Below are 21,058 nucleotides of genomic sequence, written 5' to 3' on the forward strand. Positions count from 1 at the left end.
ATAGGGAGAAGCACTGTCGACGTTTCGGGCCGAGACCCTTCGTCAGGACTAACTGAAATAAGGTCTCGGCCCGAAACATCGACAGTGCTTCTCCCTATAGATGCTGCTTGGCCTGCTGTGTTCCACCAGCATTTTGTGTGTGTTGTTTTAATATTCTAGCAGGAATGTTTGCTAGTGCAGCATAGGGGGTACTTAAACTAGAGTTGCAGTGGGATGCAAACTAGAGCATTAGAATAGATAGTGGAGTGGCTGTGGAGTGAAATGTTGTTAAGCCTACATAGAAAGTCAGGAATCAAAAAGTCGAGCTTGGCGGGACTAATGTTCTGAGCACAATATATTTCAATCCAAGGAGTATTATAGGAAAGGTGGATGAGCTAAGGACATAGATCAGCATGTGGAATTATGACATTGTAGCTGTTACTGAGACGTAATTGCAAGAAGGGCAGGACTGAAAGCATAATGTTCTGGGGTCCAGTTGTTTTACATGTGACAGTCAGGAAAGATGAAGAGGGAGGGGTGGCATTACGAGTCAGAGACTTGGGCAGTGCTCAGACCGGAGAGCTTGTCTACTGAGAAATAAGAAGGTATGACCACATTAACGGGACTATATTATAGACCGCCCTACAGTCTGCGGGATTTAGAGGGGCAAAATGTAAAGAGACAAGAGACTGTTGCAAGAAACATAAGGTTGTTATAGTAGGTGAATTTAACTTTCCACATACTGACTGTGACTCCCATACTTTGAAAGGGCTGGATGGGAAAGAGTTTGTCAAAAGTGTTCAATCAGAACATACAAGTCTGAAGGCCAACTCAAGAGAGTGTGGTGCTATTAGGGAATGAGACAGGGCAGGTGACAGACGTTTGTCTAAGAGAACACTAAGCATCTAGTGATCATAATGCCAATAATTTCAAGGTAGTTATGTTATGGAAAAGGATATCTGATCCTTAAGTTGAACCTCCCTTGAGGTTCTAAATTGGAGAAAGGCCAATTTTGATGATATCAGAAAGGATCTGGCAAGTGTGGATTGGGACAGCTATGGTCCGGGTGCAGGTCAATGGGTCTAGGCAGATTAATGGTTCAGTATGGACTAGTGGGCTGAAGGGTCTGTTTCTGTGCTGTAGTATTCTATGACTCTAGGACTCCATCTCCTCCTTCTTGATTTGTTTGTTTTTCTTGCTGGAATTTGAATTTATTCTAATTTTTGGGCTTTTCACTATCTCTTGCCCCTTACATAATTTCTACCACGTTGTGCCTTACAGTACATTATATAAAGAAGCTTAATGTCCTGGCAAATCCTATTCTAACTGATCCCTTTGGAAACCTATGGAGCTAGCCTCAAAGTCCTTTTTCTCAGTTACATGAGAACACATGGATGTTTGTGAAGAAAAAGAATTTCAGGATGTATATTGTATATATTTCTCTGACATTAAATGTACCTATTAAACCTATGGAACACTATCTAAAAACATTAAGTTACTGTGATACTCACATCAATGTGAAAACCACTGTTCTTGATTTATCCACAAACTGTAACATATTTCATTAATTTTCTGAAATTTAGTATTGATCCTAAAATCTCTGATCTCTTGTGCTTTGAATATCTCCACCAATGGCAGCCATACCTTCAGTGGCCTGGCCTTTAAATTCCTGAATTACTTTTACCTCTTTATCTTCCACTCCTTTTCTAAGTATATAGGTGCAAGTTGTTATCGTGACTTGGGTAGGAGTCCAGCCGGGAACAGAGGGATTAAACATCCACTTGATGAACCAGTTGTAATGATGGTATAGGAAGTGAGTATCTGTCCAGTTTTGGAGGCATCTGTCCAATAATTTGCTCTTGCATGAAAGTTCCCCTCAATGAATTTTGAGATGGTCATTAGATATAGATATTGGTCACATTGCTGCACTGAGGCAGATGCTGACGAATAGTAATGGGTTTGCACTTCAGTTACATATGCCAGCATTTTACAATCATTCAGTATTTTCATCAGTGAATATAATAATTACAAGTAACCTGATGGCAAACGGCCAATGTCCTTGACTCCAACCATTTCCAATTGTAGAGAGGAAGGTGGTATGCAATCTGCCCAAGGTGTCAAGCACATCTCAAAGTGATTATTCAACATAACACCACTGATAGTCAATAACTTGTTGGGAAACGATGATGAAAGAGAAGTACTCTTAAACGGTTCCTTTCCTGAAGTGTCCTACCATAATCACCTTTGCACAGGCCCTCAGGATCTCTACAATGTACAATTCAACAGTTCTTGATTACATTTCTGCTGATGTTTAGACCTTGGTAATCAGTGATGTTGCAAGTTGTGCCAAAGTGACTCAGATGAACTATCGTCAGCTTTGTTCAGTTAGGTTAGTTTATTTCTGAATCAGAGCATAGAAATTCTGATTTGTGCCATCACTGGCCAGCTGAACCAATTGTAATGATTTAGGTTCAGTGGGCTCTATGAGAGTTCTGCTTGAAGACCATCGATCCTTAGCTAATGAGGCCTGGACTCAAAACAAACACTGTGTTGTCCAAAGCATTGGATAGTCAGTGGCACACTCTGGCAAGCACAATGCCAAGTCAACCCCAATACTCCTCGGAGGCAGCAACAGTGAGCGCTCTTAACGTATGAAAAATTATACATGAAGCATTAAAGGTAGCTGTTTGTCAGACTTGCAAAAGACATTTAAAGATTCAGAAAAAAAGAATCCAAATGTCATGATTCAACATTATAATTCACGAGAACTCAGCAAAGATGTTAATGAAATTGATGAATATAGAGTCGAACTATTGGGGAAAAAATGATGGGATGGGATGATGAACAGAGGAGTGGAAATAACCAGTTACTACTTTCAGATTACTGGTACATTTGCTATTCAACTAAATGCATCCAGGTAAGGTTGAAAACTGTAATAAATGGGCATAATTATTATAAACACTGCAATTATACTAAATACTTGTCTGCAAATTCAACACTGGTGACAAAGGTGGTTTCCAGTTGGAAAATTGGCATCATTTACAAAATTAAATATTATACCTTCACCAATCTTCACACATGCTATTTTTTTCTGAATTCTGATAAATGGAATGTTGTTTAACATGACAGATGCTTGTACATCTATATTTTACTGAATCCTCAATGGTGTTCAGACCACAGTATAATAACAAAGGAGATAGAAAATTGGTGGTAAAACTTAGAAAAGTTTTCCCTTGCATTAGAAAAACACAAAATCACTCCTTGATTGATGGGCTTATTTAGGCCTGAATTAATGTTAGGATGAGCTTACTTAGGAACTATCTGGAGCACATTCAGTAGCCAATGGCATGCATTAGTGCCATTGTGCACAGTAGCTATAGACATGAGCTAACGTTCAGGGGAAGTGGCAGTCCTGGTTTACAGGAGGTTGTGATGATCCTCTTTGTCCCAGCTGAGTGGCCAACTTGAATTGCGTAATTAGAACAATTCAGAGAATAGTTGAGGATCCCTCTCCTCCAACATGGTGTAGTAATGCTGAGTAGGATGGAAACAGACTGTTCAATCGAATATCTCCATGCCAACCTAGATTCATTCCAAGCTAGTCCCATTTGCCTACATTTGGGTCATATACATCTAAAGTTTTTTCTATCCATGTCTACATCTTCTTTTAAACATTGGACAGTACTGTGCAAAAGTCTTAGGCAGTCTAGATTTTTAATGCGGTTTTAGATGATAATGCCTCCACAGAGCCCTGAAATCAACATTATCGGGGCTGCCTGGGATTACTTGGAGAGAAGGAGCAAGTGAGACAGCCAAAGGCTGCAGAAGAACTGTGGCAAATTCTCCAAGATGCTTGGAATAAACTACCAGCTGATTTTTGTATAAAACCACACAACAGTGTTCTTGAAATAATTAATGCCGTTTTAAAGGCAAAGTGTAGTCCCACCAAATATTGATTAGATTTCTTTTTACTGTTTAGAATCATAAAAAAGTACAGCACAGAAACAGGCCCTTCAGCCCACCTAGTCCATACTGAACCATTTAAACTGCTTACTCTCATCAAACTTCACCAGGACCATAGTCATCCATGTACCTATCCAAACTTCTCTTAAACATTGAAATCAAGCTTGACGTGCACCACTCGCACTGGTAACTTGTTCTGCACTCTCATAAACCTCTCAGTGAAGAAGTTTTATACTCATATTCCCCTTAAACTTTTCAACTTTTACCTTTCACCCTCAACCCATGACCTCTAGTTGCAGTCTCACCCAACCTCAGTGGAAAGAGCCTGCTTATATTTACCCTAACTATACCCCTCATAATTTTGAATACCACTATCAAATCTCCCCTCAATCTCTTTGTAGTTTTTTTTTATTTTTAAGGAACTTTTCATTTCATTATTTTGAAAGCATCATTGCCTTACAGCTTTTATGTACATGGGCCCAAGATTTTTGCACCGTGAAGATTAAGTGTGCCAAACTCCTTCTCCACACCATCTATCCATATTGCTGCTCACAGGGAACTATGTACATGTACTGTTTGGTATCTCAGATCTACAATACTTTCCAGGGCCCTATCAGTTACTGCGTATGTCCTGTCCTGGTGTAACTGACCAGAATGCAACACTTTGCTTTTATCCATTATAAATTCCATTTGCCATCCCTTGGCCCATTTCCCCAGTTCATCTAGACCCTGTTATACTCTTATACAGGGTGGCATGGTAGTGTAGTGGTTAGCACAATGCTTTACAGTACCAGTGACTTAGATTCAATTCCTAGAAGGAATTGATGGTAATTCTCCCCATGACCTCCGTGTGGGTTTCCTCCAGGTGCTCCAGTTTCTTCCCACAGTCCAAAGACCTACCAGTTAGAAGGTTATTCTAACTGGGCATTATACATAGTCCCATGATTAGGCTAGGATTAAATTGGGGGATTGCTGGCAGTGTGGCTTGAGGGGCAGGAAAGGTCTACTCTGCATTACATCTCAACAAATAATTAAAAATAACCTTCTTCATACATCAGTTGGCCATAAAGGATGCAGTCAGAGGTGCTGTCTCATCACACCACTAGAGGAGCAGTAGGAAAACTTGTAATACTGTGTTTGGTTTCAGGCCACATTCAAGAAACCACACTGCTATTCTAGCAAGGGTTTGCAGTACAGTCGAGAAAGGTTTTAATGAATAAGGTTGATATTTTACCTGTCCACAGGCTAGGCCCATTCCTCTTTCTCCCATGCCATGTGGGCAAGACAAGTTTAATTCTAAAGCATCTGCACCGGAATCCTAGGAAGAAAGAAAAGTTTAAGTTTGCTGGAAAAGTAAAATCTCAAACACAGAAGATTCTACATATTCTGGAAATGTTGGGAGACGCACACAAAGTGCTGGAGGAACTTAGCAGGTCAGGGAGCATCTATAAACAGGAATAATCATTCGATATTTCAGGCCAAGACACTTCATCAGGACTGGAAAGGAAGGGAGAAGTCAGAATAAGAGAGTGGGATGAGGGGAAGGAGTACGAGTTGGCAGATGATAGGTAAGGCCAGTTGAGAGAGGATGGGGGATGAACTAAGAAGCTAGAAGGTGATAGAGGGCTGAAAAAGGAGTCTGATAGGAGAGGGCCATGGGAGGACGAGAGGAAGGGCACCAGAGGGAGGTGATGGGCAACTGAGGAGAAGAGAAGGAGTAATGTTTAGCGTTCAAGATTAAGAAAATAAAACAAATAACTTCTTGGTACCAAATTTGATTGTCATATTTCTTAGAAAATAGACACATTAAAAGTAGATCATATTTAAAAATTAGTCGACAATGTTATTTTTTTGAATAATATCAGAAATTGCAATGATCCTAAAATGGCTTAGGAAGCTTTCAATAATAAATATTACACTTTTGAAATCCAATGACTTTGTTTAACAATCTGCTTTCATGTACAAAGATGAATGAGTTAGTTTCCAAAATAATGTTTATTGAAGTGATGGAGAAGGCTGTTCCTCACACACTGTTTGGATCATGGCATAAATGGGAAATAATCTAGCAGAGGCTACAAAGTTCCCTAGCTGAAATTTGAGGGAACATTTGCAGGAAATCACAGCATTTTGTGTTTTGTTGGCTTTTGATGTTGAAGGGACTTAGTTTTCCCTAGATATTGCAAGCAAATACTGCGTTGGCACAGGGAAGGTACAGTTGTATTGAAATGGAAATGGTATAGGTGCGAAATTGGGTCTATCTGATGGTGAGAGAGCCAGCATGATGGGATGACTTACTTGGCCAATTGCTTTCAGACTTCTCCACCACACAGAAGGTAGAAGCAAGAAAAGGCCATTCTGCCCCATGTGATTTCTCCACCACTCCATAGGATCTTTTACCTCAGTGTTACTTTCTTGTACTAAGCTTGGACTCTTTGACTTGGTAACATTTAAAACCCTACAATCTCCAATCATCTCCCACCTCATCTGTGACCCGCGAAGATTAAAAGTACCTAGCAAGAGGTCCAGCATTCACTTTCATCATCTCTCATTACAGCCTTCGATTCTTCCCTGGTTATACTATTGCCCTAATATACTCAATAAAATACTTTGAGATTTTCCATAATCTTATCTATCTGTGATAATTCTTGACCCTTCTATGTCCTTGCAATTTCTTTTTTAAGTAAGTGCCCTCCCTCAGACTTTCTATACTCATGTAGCTACATATTTTCTATACTTGTGAAAGGCCTTGCAAGTTTTAGTCCTCTGTATCTTTCATATGCCACTCTATGTCCCTCACTCTTGATATCCATTCACATCTGACATTCCCTGGACTTGCTGTCCTTATGTTTTACCTTCTCAGGTACATGTTAGCCCAGAACCCTGATTATTTCACTTTTGAATGATTCCTACTCATCAGATGTAGAGCTCTCTGCAACTAATTGTCTTCGTGTGGGGAGATCAGATCTCACCAGGGCCCTGTACAGATGGAATAAGAAGTCTCCATGCTAAAACTGGAATTCTGCTCCAATAAAGACCAATGTATCAGCTGAATTTCCAATCAGTCTCCACTATTACAAACATTCCTTTTGATCACTGCATATCTCTTCCTGTTCCACAATCTAAAATATATTTAAATATCTGACTGTTCCCCATTTTGATGAAAGGTTATCAATTTGCAGCTTTAACCCTGCTTCTCTTTAAACAGATGCAGCTTGACCTGCTGAAAAATGTAAAATTCGTCAGCTCATCTTGGGTACGCCTCCATAGTATCCAAGACATCTTCAGAGCGGTGCCTCAGCAAAGCCAACATCCATTATTAAGGATTCCCATCACCCAGGACATGCCCTCTTCTCATTGCTACCATTAGGAAGGAGGTACAGAAGCCTGAAGGCACACACACAGTGATTCAGGAATAGCTTCTTCCACTCTGCCATATGATTCCTAACTGGACATTGAGCCCATGAACACAATCCCACTTTTTAATATATATTATTTGTTTTTGTACTATTTTTAAACTATTCAATATACATATATATATATACTTACTGTAATTGATTTACTTATTTCTTTATTCATTTTTCTACATTGCCATGTATTGCATTGTACTGCTGCTGTTAAGTTAACAAATTTCATGACACATTTCATTAAGAAAGATGATGTGCTGAAGCTTTTGGAAAGCATCAAGTTGGATAAGTCACTGGGACCTGACGAGATGTACCCCAGGCTACTATGGGAGGCGAGTGAGGAGATTGCTGAGCCTCTGCCAATGATCTTTCCATCATCAATGGGGACAGGAGATTTTCTGGAGGATTGGAAGGATGCAGATGTTGTTCCTTATTCAAGAAAGTGAGCAAAGATAGCCCAGGAAATTATAGACCAATGCGTCTTACTTCAGTGTTTGGTAAGTTGATGGAGAAGACCCTGAAAGGCAGGATTTATGAACATTTGTTGAGGTATAATATGATTAGGGATAGTCAGCATAGCTTTGTCAAGGGCAGGTTCTGCTTTACGAGCCTGATTGAATTTTTTGAGGATGTGACAATACACATTGATGAAGGTAGAGCAGTAGATGTAGTGTATATGGATTTCAGCAAGGCGTTTGATAAGGTACCCCATGACTTATTGAGAAAGTAAGGAGGCACGGGATCCAAGGGGACATTGCTTTGTGGATCCAGAATTGGCTTGCACGCAGAAGGTAAATGTGTTTGTAGAATGGTCATATTCTTCATGGAGTTCGGTGACCAGTGGGGTGCCTCAGGGATCTGTTCTTGGATCCTTTCTCTTCGTGATTTTTAAGAATGCTCTGGATGAGGAAGTGGAGGGATGGGTTAGTAAATTTGCTGATGACACAAAGGTTGGGGATGTTGTGGATAGTGTGGAGGGCTGTCAGAGATTACTGCGGGACATTGATAGGATGCATCTGGGCTGAGAAGTGGCAGATGGAGTTCAACCCAGTTAAGTGTGAGGTGGTTCAATTTGGTAGGTCAAATATGATGACAGAATATAGTATTAATGGTAAGACTCTTGGCAGTGCGGACGATCAAAGGGATCTTGTGGTCCGAGTCCATAGGATGCTCAAAGCAGCTGCGCAGGTTGACTCTGTGTTTATGAAGGCGTATGGTGTATTGACCTTCATCAACCATGGGATTGAGTTTAAGAACCGAGCGGTAATGCTACAGCTATATAGGACCCTGGTCAGACCCCACTTGGAGTACTGTGCTCAATTCTGGTCACCTCACTACAGGAAGGATGTAGAAACTATAGAAAGGGTGGAGAGGAGATTTACAAGGATTTTGCCTGGATTGGGGAGTATGCCTTATGAGAACAGGTTGAGTGAACTCGACCTTTTCAACTTGGAGTGATGGAGGATGAGAAGTGACCTGATAGAGGTGTATAAAATGATGAGAGGCATTGATCATGTGGATAGTCAGAGGCTTTTTCCCAGGGCTGAAATGGCTAATACTAGAAGGCACAGTTTTAAGGTGCTTGGAAGTAGTTACAGAGTAGATGTCAGGGGTAAGTTTTTTTATGCAGAGAGTGGTGAGAGCGTGGAATGGGCTGCCTGCAACGGTGGTGGAAGCGGATATGATAGGGTCTTTTAAGAGACTCCTGGATAGGTACATGGAGCTTAGAAAAATAGAGGGTATTGGTAACCCTAGGAAATTTCTAAAGTAAATGTTTGGCATAGCATTGTGGGCCGAAGGACCTGTATTGTGCTGTAGGTTTTCTGTTTCTATGTTTCTATGCCAGTGATGATAAACTTGATTCTGATTCAGAATGTTTCCAGACATTGCTAAGTTTATTTCTCTTACAACTTCTTTCCTCCACAGAGAAAAATTTCAGCCTCTCTGTCTAAGCAAAACTGAATCACTTCTGCAGAAATTCTATAGCCCGGTGACTAGATCAGGACGCAATACTTCTTGTGCAGCCTATTAGTTTTATAAGAATTTGTTTGTAGGGGATCAATTACCACAGTCCTAGGAGTGAGAGCTCCTCACATCAATGCCATTGTTAACCATTTCATTGACAGTGTGTTATATCCTGTGATGGACGGCACTGTAGTGGATACAGCCCTACCCATCACAGGAAAAGCCCCCTCCACCATTGAGCACATCTACAAGGAACACTGCCGCAAGAAAGCAGAATCCATCATCAAGGACACCCACCTTCTCACTGCTGCCATTGGGTAGAAGGTACAGGAAGCTTAAGTCACACACCACCAGGTTCAGGAACAGTTATTACCCTTCAACCATTAGGCTCCTAAACCAGCATGGATAACTTCGCTCACCTCACCACTGAAGTGACTGCTGAGCACAACCTATGGACTCACTTTCAATGACTGAAACAACTCCTGTTCTCAGTAATATTTATTTATTTATTGTATTTGCACAACTTGTGTTTAGCCCATTGGTTGCTTGTTAGTGTTTGTGCGTAGATTTTCACTGATTCTACTGTATTTCTTTCTTCTACTGTGAATGCCTGCAAGAAAATGTATCTCAGGATAGTGTGGTGACTATCAGTATTATTGAGGAGATGATGATGGACTTATAACACTGATTGATGGACAGCATACTCTTTGGGCATTTTCCTGATATTCATGGTAGAGCACTAACCAATGTTGCAAGGGGCATAATTATGATAGATTGATATTGCATGTGAAAAACAGGCACTTGCAAATTAAGTTCTACACCAATATGTTGGAACTCTTAATTTTGAACTAAAGCATTAAACGTATCTTATTCCTTCAAAAACCTGCTCCTGTCAGTTATGATTCCTCTCGATCCATTGCTGAAGTGAAAAAATAATAATAAGCACTGTGAATCAAATCGACAGTAAAGGAAGAAGCTCCTTGATAAAGCCATTCATCATTGTTGGCATTTAAACAGTGAAGCTCGAGTTAAGCCAGAATTCAGTGGCAGATTTCATGGTCAATCAGGCCAAAATCGGTTTAAAATGAATCTGGAGCTTAATATCAGAAAACCAATTACTAATAGCATTTAATTTAATTTCCCTTCAATAAGCTCTCTTAACCTGGGATTTTGTAGTAAAGACTGCAGTGTTCACACAAAAAAAATGACTAGCAATTTCAGGAACATCACTATGAGTATATACAGTCTGTGTTACAAGGAGATGCCGTTGTCAATAGCTGTAACTACAGAGAGATAAAGTTGATATTGTAGGATACTGAAATGCTACGAGCCTACATGCATTATGCTTCAAAGCAGGTGTGAAGTGTTAGGGACTGAAAGCGACGGTGACGATATAAATCTTTCCAAATCTAACTCAGTGAAGGTTTAGATTTACTTTTAATGGCCTCATCTGGAAGTCATGCAGACTGACTGGCTCGATCACTCATCAGATGAGGAACGTTCTTGACAAAGACAAGCTGTAGAGCTGGGAGAGTCAGGGGAGAAAGGGGGGCATTGTAAAGCTGTGTAGCTATGGTTGAGGACTGGTCCGTGATTTGGGCAAAGCGTGACACAGGTAGGGTGATCACAGAGCAGAAGTGTTGGGTTGTGAGGTGATAGTGCAGAGACACAGTGGATGGAGATATGAAGGTGGAAGGTACAGGATTTATACCAAATTTAGTTAGACCTGAAGGAAATAGTTCTCTGTCCAATAATACAACCTTAAAATGAAGGCTCACATCTTTCTTAATGACTGCTTAATGCTCAACTACTTTTGGGAGTTAAAATTACCCCTCATATTTCAGACTCATTGCAAGCTCTTTAAAAGACTTTTACCGTCATGAGTAATGTGGTAACAAGAAACAAAATATAGGAAATCAATCACTAACTCTGTCACGCTAATGTGATCAAATGCACATCACAGGAGGACAATGAAATTCATTTTAGTTTTATTCCACTTCCATTATAAATGAAATCTTTTTGGCTGACTTCCCTTAATCTCTCCCTCCAGTTTAAAACTGAGCAATTTTTTTTTCCTGTCCAGGAAAGGCATATCAGACTGGTTATGTGTGGTGGGATGGAGCAAGGGCTTGCTGTTGTGAAATTCTTTTAACTTATAAGGCCTAAGACTTTGTGTCCAATTCAGCAATCCTGTACAGGGAAGTAGTGAAATGGAGATGCCAGGATGGCATGGAGGTTGGGCTGCTACCTCTCAGGTCCACAGTCTCAGGTTCGATCCCAGCCTTCAGTGTTCCCTGTGTCAACTATGCATCTTCTTTCTCTGATTGCTCAGGTTTCCTCCAGGTGCTCCTGATTCCTTCCTCATTTCAAACACGCTGGTGGTGAACTGGAGTTTGTAAACTGTCACGAGGTGCAAACTAATGGCAAAGCGAATCAAGGGGAAGTTAATATAGACAGGAGAGAGAATGTGTTGGAGAAAAATGGGGAAATAGGAGAGGGGGAATGGGATTATTCTCTGGACGTTGGCATGGACACATGGACCAAATAGCTTCCATTTACATCCTTATGCGTTTGATTTAAGACGTCAATCAGAGGAGGTGAATTTGTGACATCCCCCCCGCCCCCCCGGATCTGATCAGAACCTGGAGAACAGAGCTTGTATTCAGGTGTGTGAGGTTCAAGATTAGGATCATAGTCAGTTCCAGCTCCGATGTTCGTAGTCCAAGGTATACTCACAGTGAGGTCTGTGCTTGTTGGCTAAAGGCTAATGCTTTGCAGGTTTCTTTCAGATATACCTAGAACAAGCCTCAGATTCATCAGCAGGAAGTTTCTGCAAGAGTTGTCTGCACTGTGCGGGGTATTTATATTCAAATGTAGTATGTGTTGGACATCATTGGATGCCACTTGGATCGTCCATCTAACTCACTGTGCTGGTGCATCAAAAGCACAGTGAACCTTGAAACAATTCCTCAAAAAGTAAGCTTAAATGTTTATCTCATAAAGCATGTAAATATTGTACCAAATGCTAAGTTTATAAACCTAACTCCCTTTTAAGGGGAGTGGAGGAAATTTCAGGGGAGATGTCAAAGGTAGGGATTTTTACTCAGAGAATGCTATGTGCCTGGAACACACTGCTGGTTATGGTGGTAGAGGCTGATACAATGCAGTTAATTTAGAGACTCTTGGATAGGCACATGGATGAAAGAAAAATGGAGGGTCATGGGACATGTAGGAGGGAAGGGTTAAATTGATTTTGGAGTGGCTTAAAAGGTTGGCACATGATGGGCCAAAGGACCTGTACTGTGCTGTACTATTCTCTGTTCTATGTTCTACATTCCAAAAACGTTCTCCTCAATCCAGACATATGATCTCACTAATCTCATCTCAGTCAGCGAAAAAAAATCTCTTTTATTCTTTGCCACACCCATATGCACCCTATTTCCTTCTGCAAAGTCCCATAGAAGAAGCTTCTGCCCCAAGTAAACCTGCCTCACTCTTCTATTTTAGCTGCCACATATGTGCCCGTGCCTTTCTCTACATTTGTATTCATTAAAACTCCTACTCTCATCCTGAAGCAGCAGAGATTTGGGGAGATGGGGTGGTATCATTCCTCCTAGTAAATTTTCCCATAATCACTGCCCTAATTTCAAACAATACAGGTTTACAAGTTTATTATGCGTGCCCTGTCAGATCTGGTTGGATCACATCGGGTCCCCTTTGATGTTACTATAAAATTGTCTGAATATTCACATAAATGATTTAACTGTACCAGTAATCCAGCATAACTGGGCAGATAGGAATTGGAATTGGGTCACTGGAATTGGTATATTACTGTCACAGGTACTGATGTACAGTGAAGTGCTTGTCTGGCATATTGTTCATACAGATAAAATCATTACACAGTACATTGAGGTAGTACAAGCTGAAACAAGAACAAAATGTAGAATAAAGTGTAACAGCTACAGAGAAAGTGCAGTCCAGGTAATCAAAAAAGTGCAAGAACACAACAATAGTCAATAGTCTATTTTACCGTACTAGTGTCATGGTGTGTGCTGACGATGTCGGAACCTGGATGCTGAGGATAGACAGAGTCCAATGTAGCAACGGTGATCAGTGTAAACCATGAACAAACCTCGGACACCCTGAAAAGTTCTGAGAAACCCGGAGGGCCATGGGAAATCTGGGCGACCTTGAGAACCTTGACAACCTTAAGGACTGGAAGTCTTCGAACGGGAGAAAGCCTTGAGACTTGGCAAAAGCTTTGAACATAGACTTGAGAAGCTTGGAATGTGGACTTGGAACATGAGACTTGAGAAGCTCGGTACGTAGACAAGGAAAGTTCAGAGCGTGGACGCAGATCATGGATTTGAAAAACTCAGAATGTAGCCTAGAGACAGTCAGAACATTGACTCAGAATGTGGGCTTTAGAAACTCAGAATGGAGACTGTGAACTCTCTGAATGTAAACTCAGAACGTGGACTTGAGAATAGATGACATTCTCACATAAAGCCAGCCAATGTCAAAACACTGCTGTTAAACTTTCCAGAGGTCCGTTATTGGCAGACTCTTTCTGATATGATGCCAGACCTCAGGTGCAGAGCATAGACAAACTCCAATGTAGAAACTCCAATGAAAGTGACCAGAGTTTATTCATAATAATTCGAACAGAACATCAGTGGCTTGGCCAAATGACATCGTGAGATGTAACATTCTCAAAACTAGGACCCTGAAATTAGCACTAATTGGGGCTCCGCTTAAATAATACAAGTAACAGGGAATTCCTGAGCCTAACAAAATAAACTTAACAAGTTTAAACAGAAAGCTCCAGGTGTCCATATTACAAAGAGCGAGAAAAACACAAGCAAATCTAAACGATTAAAGACACCAGCTAAACAACAATTAACCAATTCAGTTGCATTAAAAACCTCAGAGCCCAATGCTCTTCAGCTCCCCACATAGGCCTGGAGGCCTGTTACAAATAGTTTTATAACATTACGGTAGAAGCTGTCCTTGAGCTGAGTGTTAAATAATTTCAGGCTTCCGCCTAATGGGAGAGGAGAGAAGGGAGAACATCAGGCACTTTGATTATGATTATGCTGGTTGCTTTATCGAGGTAGTAAGAAGTACAGATAGTGTTGACGGAGGGAGGCTGTTCTCCCTGACATGCTGAACTGTGTTGCAGTTATCTGCAGTTTCATGGACAGAGCAATTGCCCTACCACGCCATGATGTATCCAGATAGGATAGTGTATCTATAAAAATTGGTAATGGTCAACAGGGACATGCCAAATTACTTCAGCCTTCTGAGGAAGTCAAAGCATTGGTGAGCTTTCTTGTCTATGGGACCTATGTGGTTGCACTAAGTTAGGCTGTTGGTGATGTTCACTCTTAGGAAGTTGAACCATCCAAATTTCAGCACCATTAATGTAGACAGGAGCATGCAAACTGCCTCCTTCCCGAAGTCAATGACAACTTCTTTTGTTTTGCAGATATTCAGTGAAATGTTATCATAGCATCATATAACTAACCTCTCTATCTCCCAGTTATCCGAAGGCATGGGTTCAAATCCCTTGATGGGAATTTGAATTCAGTTAATTAAATCAATCTGGCCTTAAAGGCTGGTTTCAATACCAGTGACCACGTTTTATCAACTTGTCATAAAATCTCAATGGTTTATTAATGTCCTTTAGGGAAGGAAATCAGGAAATGACTTCAGGGCAGAATGAGGTCATTCAGCTGGTTGAGTCTGTACTGGTTCTATGCAGGAACATATTTATAAATCTGCCATCAATACCTTGTCTGGTCTATGTATGACGTCTTCCTTAACTCTTCAACTTTATTCATCTCAGAGCTACCCAGGAACAAAATTTAAAAACCAGTTGAATTGCTAATTCATTATCAATACAAAGTTGGATCATTTAAATTAATTTCACTGTAAGAGTGGAATTGAAATTTGTTGCAATTTAAAATATTTGTTAAGGAAATTAAGCCAAATTTCTTTACCTAATGTCAATATTTGTAAATGTAGTCACACACCAGTGTGGCTGACTCGATTAAATGTCCTCTAAAATTGTCCAATGACCGGCTCACTTTTTCCAAGTTACTGTAAAAAATGTTATACAGGTTCTGTGCCTTTCAAGAAAAAGACCTACTACATTTAAAGTCAACTGTGGTGAGTAAATCCCATTCTTGCCAATACTATCCACATGCTGAAACTGAATTAATTGCCTGTCCCATCCTACCAATCAGCAACAGTTTAAATCAAAACTCCCTTTATTCGATGAAGCATTATCTTAAAATGAAAATGCTAAACTTTGTTGTCACTCTATCTACATTTAATATAATGTCCCTAAACAAAACACAAGGCAAAACTTAACATTTAAAATCAGTTCTAGTGTCACAAAGGCAAACAATCTACCTCTGCCATTTTTGCAAGCTCTGTCCAGTCATTCCTGTTGTAAGTGCACATAAGGCTGGCAATGATGATCTGTTAGGAGATAAATAATACAGCAGTTTTAAGAATAATATTCAAGAAAAAGGTTACTTTATAACAGAATTATTACATATCTATTAGACCTTTACAGGATGCTTTTAATGAATAAATGAATATTTTAGTATGAAGCAATATTAAATGTTTTTAATGCAAAATAATATCTCACAAATAACATTACTATGGTCACATTAAAAACAAAATTATGCATTGTGCTGACATACAGTCTGAAATTTGATCTATTGTTGCCCAGGGCACATGTATGAACAAAATTATATTATGTACAAACACATCTCTTGCCACAAATGCAAGACGTTTCTATAATGCAAGATCTTTTACAAAACAAAGCTACAGATTTTATTGTATTTCCTCTTGCTGTGGCTAACAGGCCAAATCTTCACTTATAAGATCATGCTTTTCTAATATTGGGAAAAGGGAAATGATCATCTTTGGTGTCCACCACTGTTATCACCTCTTTCCCTTGCAGCTCTTAGAAAATGAATCATAAAGCTTATGCCACCTTTGCATATTGAGTTGAATTCTGGACCTCATTTTTGTGTCGTCAATAAAACTATTTCCTCCTCCTGCAGGTCTGGCCACTTCCCCCTCATTAACTCACCTGCAGGTGAAAGTTTCATCCATGCCCTTCCTTACTTCAAAATCCGATCATTCTACACAACTAAAACCTACGGTCACCCAAACTGCTGCCTATGTCCCAAAATGTATCGAACCTCATTTACCCAGCACTATGATCTGGTTGTTACATCGTCTTTCAGTTAAGCAGCACCTCAGATTTAAATTCCTTCTTATTATTTTGAAATCCTTTCAGTATCTTCCATTCCTTTAACCTTTCAAAATGTTCATGTGTCTCCAAACCTGGCATCACTGAATTTGATTTCTCCACTATGAATGGCTGTATCTTTTGCTGCAAAGATCCTGAGCACTGGAAATTCCTCTCCAGTGTCCTTATTTGTGAGGCATCAGTTGGTCAGGGTCAACTATGGATTTTGCACTTTGGCTGTCTAGAAATCTAGGCCAGGGCAGTACAATAGGGAGAGCAAACTGTTGCCCATGTAGTATGCTCCCCCTCTCCATGTATCTGATGAACCCAAAGGAACTTAGAGACTGATAAAGTTTGGCAGCAGCAGCATCGCAGGAGTTGCCAGTCAGCGTTGAACTAAACATAGATCAACTATCTTAGGGACTGCTCCAGACTTTTCCTGCAAGGTTTACTCCTGAAGCCTTCCCCATGAGCGGGTATAGCTATAAGGCAGTGGGGGTTTGAGAACGGAGTTTTCATTCTCCTAGATGAGCTGCCAACCACAGATGATGAACCTCATCTGCCCTTATTCATGAAAGTTATAAAACAAAATATTGAATAGTGAATATCTGAAATAAAAATAAGAAATACTCATCAGCTCAAGCAACAAGCATGGAGAGAGAAAAAGAATTAATATTTCATGGATATCAACCTTCAACTGAAACTAGTCAATAAGTCAGGTATGAAAAAGAGTAGGTAGAAGGGAAAACCACATTACCTATCCTTTTCTAAATATTTAATTTATTGACTAAACTTTTGTTTATCTTCCCTTTGTATTGCCTTATGTGACTTCATTTTTGTATCTTGTTTGGGTTGGTATTGTAGTTAAAAGCACACAAATTAAATACTGTTTTGAAGAAGTAAGATATTCACTTCAATAATATATGGCTGACAGTTAAACAGGTTTATGAAATTTATATTATTGCCACCTACAGTTAAAGAACCATAATTACTTTACAGGATCTCTTCATGTAGAAAGTAGCACATAACTAATTAAAAGCAGTATATATACTTTTGACACTAAGATAAATGCTATCTCTAAAACTTCTAGTATACACAGTTAAATTATTAAGTGTGCAATCCTGGCTGATCTATTATTTACTATTGTGTGAGAAGAAAAGTTCCCTTCATTATCATACAATTACAATTTATAGAAATTCTAATTTACTTCAGTACTTTATCTGATAATGACATTTGCCTGAGGTTTTATTTCAGCTTTTTTTTAATGGAAGTGTAAAGAAGAGGGTATGCAAAGTAGTTTCTATGGGTACACCAGTCATAGATCTTCAAGGGTAGTTCTGTTGGATGAATATCCACAGAGTTGGTCACCTAGCATTAAAAGGTGACATGTGGAAAGACTATGGCCTGAGAGCTAGAACTGTTTTATTTGTAGATGGTGTCTGGTTTTCCCCAGAGAAATCTAGGGATAGACCCATGGAGATCTTACCACTGGTGACCCAAGGCATGAACAAATCAGGGAGGAAAGTTCAAGGAGCTTTTTGAGCTTAAGCAGTTTATTAGGGTGAACTAGGAGTCAGCATAAGTTGTTTTTTTCTGCACTTAAGTGCAATTTTCAGCTACACATGTGAATTACTATTCCCCTATATTCTGAAAATCATTCCACAAAACAACTGTCTTCTGCCAAACCATCCAAGGAAACTGCGTGATAGTTCTGAATCGGAAGATGACCACATCCCTGTCCTGATGGTAAAATGGCTGCTCCCTCCTACCCTGAGGGCTATGTCTCGGTGAGCACAGCAGCCTAACTCAAAGGACATGTGCAAGTGCAAATTGGGCTCTATTTGACACACAGGAACTTAATTACCATTGTAAGGTTGTGCTGGGTCAGGAATGCATTATTCGCAGACTGAACAGTATTTCCTTGTGGCAGTGCATCTAAAGATAAGCTCAACAAATAAACTTACAGTTCTTCCTGTGTAGTTGGTAACCTAGAAATATTAGGAATGGACACTCAGTCCCCAGAGCAAGTTCCATAACTCAATATGATCTTATCTACTCTGCAGTCTAATTCCATATACCAAACTTTTTTCCCATATCTCCAATTCCTTTCGGTGACAAAAACTACCAATCTCAGATTTAAAGTTAAGAATTGTCACTTAGAGAAACAAATTGCTATCTTTTGCTAGTTTCCTTATTTCAGTCCTGAACATCTTAAATTTTAGACGATGCCACCGAGTCCTACATCAGTAACCAGTGGTTGTAATTTCTTTATATCTGTCCTTTAACTTCCCTCAATCTTCCCTTAAATATCATCAAACATTAACTTCTAAATTACAGGCAACGAGACTATGGTGTCTATAACATCATCTGGTAATTTAAACTTTAGACATCCAGATCTCATTCTAGTTCAATTTTACTCCTCTTAGTACTAATATATCGTGAAAAAGGTGCGGTGTTCAAAACTGTACACACAATGTGAGTACTACTGATGATAATCGCAGTGCTCTGGGATTAGTTATGTTTGGCAGAGGTTAGAAATGGGCATTCTTAGTATTTATCTTTAATACACAAAATGCAGTGGATACTGACTATTTGGGACACATTGGGGCAAAATGTATAAAAAAGACTAACTACCATTTAACTGAGGAACAAGTTATGTATTTAAATAAAATACAGAACACATTAGACCAACCAATAATACTGCAGTACTACAAAACTGTGTATTCGTTCCTAATAGTTATCAATAGAGGAATTCATCTTGTGTGCTGCATCTTGATTGACTGTAAATGAACCAATTCAGCAGGCACCTAGTGTAGATAATGGACAGCCTTCATACAATACTTCTTCTTCTTCCTCCTCTTAAGCCCATCCCTCTCAATAGGGCATAGGCCACTGACAGCAATTTACCAGAATAATCTGACCTGGGCCCCAAATTGTCCCAATATGTGGCCCAGGTCAGATTATTCTTCAAAGAGAGGAATTATCTTCAAAGATACTTCCTCTCCCAGGGATGAGGTCTTTGGAGCTTCTGTAGTAGTGGATTGTTACGGGATGGGGTATTGCCAATTGCCAGCATACCCAACCCTCCTCCTTTTGCAGCTGGACCGCGGACCCTCCGTGGCAGAGTTAGAATATTGTAGTGACCACAACAATTAGACTTCCCCAAAGTATTTTCTTATTCCCAGAGGTGCATTGGCCCTATATCATTCCTCAGCATCCCCTGCCATTAGGCTGCAGTGTGGAAGGTACAAGTTAAGCAGAGCTAAACTGAATGTCCCCTCTTTTGAAATCCAATTCAGTTAAGCACCTATCTTGGTCTATATATTCTATCCTTAACAAACATTTCAGTCTACAGTATGGCTAAATATAAAACATTAAATCACAATCCCTATTACTTGCCTCAGTGGTATTCATTTGTAAAGATTTCTGATTCTATCTCTTATCTAGAATACAACGAAAAAGCAAGCTCAAGCACAAAACTAGCTTGTTGATGCTTTTGTAGATCTTTATGTATTTGTTAACTGAAAACAGAGAGAGTACAGAGGAGATTACTAGAATGTTACCTGGGTTTCAGCACCTAAGTTACAGAGAAAGGTTGAACAAGTTAGGTCTTTATTCTTTGGAGAGTAGAAGGTTGAGGGGGGACTTGATAGAGGTATTTAAAATTATGAGGGGGATAGATAGAGTTGACGTTGATAGGCTTTTTCCAGTGAGAGTAGGGGAGATTCAAACAAGAGGACATGAGTTGAGAATTAAGGGGAAAAAGTTTAGGGGTAACACGAGGGGGAACTTCTTTACTCAGAGAGTGGTAGCGGTGTGGAACGAGCTTCCAGTAGAAGTGGTAGAGGCAGGGTTGATTTTGTCATTTAAAAAAAAAATTGGATAGGTATATGGACAGGAAAGGAATGGAGGGTTATGGGCTGAATGCAGGTAGGTGGGACTGGGTGAGAGTAAGTGTTCAGCACGGACTAGAAGGGCCAAGATGGTCTGCTTCCGTGCTATAATTGTTATATGTTACATGGTTATATCTTTGATGTGCTAAAGATCAAACATACATCTCCTCCAGGCATTCCAAAGTCCAATGAAGCATTTCTTAAAGGTGGTCACGATTGGAATACGTACAAGTAATGCAGTGAATAATTTGTGCTCAAAGTGCTCCCATAGTCAGCAGAGCATTTTTTTAAGAGATGCTGGTTGAAAGTTAAGTAGAGTCATTAGAGCAGTACAGCACAGAAACAGGCCCTTCAGCCCATCTAGTCCATGCCAAACTGCCAATCTCTCTAGTCCAATTGACACGCACCTGGATCATACTCCTCCATACCCCTCCCATCCACATACTCACCAAACTTCTCTTAAACGTTATAATCAAATCTGTATACACCACTTCTATTGGAGATCATTCCACACTCCACCCAGTGAGTGAAGAATTTTCCCATTTCCTGTTAAATATTTCACCTTTCACCCTTAACCTACAACC

General features: G+C 39.9%; 1 protein-coding gene across 2 annotated transcripts in view; it reads right to left on the reverse strand.

Annotated features, from left to right (window-relative positions):
* LOC140736808 (dihydropyrimidine dehydrogenase [NADP(+)]-like) overlaps positions 1-21,058 on the reverse strand; it is an 888,868-nt gene that overhangs the window by 201,430 nt on the left and 666,380 nt on the right. For both annotated transcript variants that reach the window (XM_073062742.1, XM_073062741.1), the window contains exons 15-16: positions 15,729-15,797; positions 5,177-5,260 (exon numbers count right to left, since the gene is read on the reverse strand). In XM_073062742.1, coding sequence (XP_072918843.1) covers positions 5,177-5,260; positions 15,729-15,797 — 153 coding nt within the window. The remainder of the gene's footprint in view (positions 1-5,176; positions 5,261-15,728; positions 15,798-21,058) is intronic.

The sequence above is a fragment of the Hemitrygon akajei genome, chromosome 12 (assembly GCF_048418815.1).
Source record: "Hemitrygon akajei chromosome 12, sHemAka1.3, whole genome shotgun sequence".
Taxonomy (NCBI): domain Eukaryota; kingdom Metazoa; phylum Chordata; class Chondrichthyes; order Myliobatiformes; family Dasyatidae; genus Hemitrygon; species Hemitrygon akajei.